Source organism: Dipodomys ordii, unplaced genomic scaffold (assembly GCF_000151885.1).
Source record: "Dipodomys ordii isolate 6190 unplaced genomic scaffold, Dord_2.0 Scaffold68, whole genome shotgun sequence".
In the NCBI taxonomy this organism is placed as follows: domain Eukaryota; kingdom Metazoa; phylum Chordata; class Mammalia; order Rodentia; family Heteromyidae; genus Dipodomys; species Dipodomys ordii.
In genome coordinates this window covers 2,797,849-2,799,154 of record NW_012267284.1, presented here as the reverse complement: position 1 = coordinate 2,799,154, position 1,306 = coordinate 2,797,849, and the positions used below count along the sequence as shown (strand labels likewise).

Sequence of the window (1,306 nt, the reverse complement as noted above, 5' to 3'; positions counted from 1 at the left end):
CCTGGGTGTACTCGACACTCTCTACCACCCTTCAAGAGCAGGACATGGGCTTAGACTGCTTATAATCACAAAGCAAACAGAGACAATAGAACCCCACAATATTTACATGATGAATTAGGAGGCAGGGTGGGATGGGGACAGGAGTGGCTCAGTGGGCCTTGATTACAGGTGTAAGCCACCAGTGCTTAGCTCCATTACATTTTTTTTTTTTGGTCGGTCATGGAGCTTGAACTCTGGGCCAGGGCACTGTCCCTGAGCTCTTCAGCTCAAGGCGAGCGCTCTACCACTTGAACTACAGTGCCACTTCTGGTTTTCTGGTGGTTTATTGGAGATAGGAGTCTCACAGTCTTTTCTGCCCGGGCTGGCTTTGAACCGCGATCCTCAGATCTCAGCCTCCTGAGTAGCTAGGATTACAGGCATGAGCCACCAGCGCCTGGCTCTCCATTTCATTCTTTTAACCAAAGAACTCATTTGTAACGACTGTACTTAGAATTCCCATGACAGTTAATGATATCATCTCCAACTTCAAGTTAAAAGTCAGCATTCCTTTGAACTGTGGAAACAGATTGTATACAACTTACCAGGTCTTTGAAAGGCTGTTTCTCTGGAATGTCCCATTCGTCACTGATGGTCATATACCTGGAAGAGAACTAGCACTGCTGAGCTGCTTGGAGGATGGGATGAGGCTCACAGCACTGTGCCTCCCTGCTCATTCCCGTGGCGGGAAAGAACACATGTCTACTTGCTGATTATGGGTGAGGGGTGCTGCTGGCACAGAACATGGGGAAAGGCATAAGACTGCTGGTCTCATGTGGACAACACCAGACAAGCAATTCCCAGCCAGCAGCACCTAGTGAAGGGCCACTAATCATCCGCAAGTGGCTTATTTCATATTACTGGCAGGGATTCCAGGCAAGCCTGAACTCACTTGTCAAAGTCGGTGAATAGGTTGACCCGAAACGTGTGTTGCTTGTCCAGCTTGTAGCCATCGGCATTTTTCACAGCATCCACAGCATGGGCAGGGGCCGCATATTCCAGAAAAATGTATCTGAGAGAAGCAGTGAACCAATGTGCACATTCATCATTGTTGGCACACAGGTCTACCTGTGTTCCTGTCCCCACTGCAGTCACACTGAAAAACGAGATACCACGCAGGCCAAGCACTGTCCCAAAGCAGAATGAAATCACACCCAGAAGATCAGCGTCTTGCCGGGCGCTGGTGGCTCACGCCTGTAATCCTAGCTACTCAGGAGGCTGAGATCTGAGGATCGCGGTTCAAAGCCAGCCCGGGCAGGAGAGACCGTGA

The 1,306-nt window shown here is 49.8% G+C and overlaps 1 protein-coding gene across 1 annotated transcript in view; it reads right to left on the bottom strand.

The window, feature by feature from the left end:
• Positions 1–1,306, bottom strand: part of Eif3b (eukaryotic translation initiation factor 3, subunit B) — a 41,107-nt gene that overhangs the window by 30,555 nt on the left and 9,246 nt on the right. Inside the window, exons 3-4 of the mRNA XM_013023510.1 lie at positions 929–1,048; positions 582–639 (exon numbers count right to left, since the gene is read on the bottom strand). Of these exons, the coding sequence (XP_012878964.1) occupies positions 582–639; positions 929–1,048 (178 nt within the window). The remainder of the gene's footprint in view (positions 1–581; positions 640–928; positions 1,049–1,306) is intronic.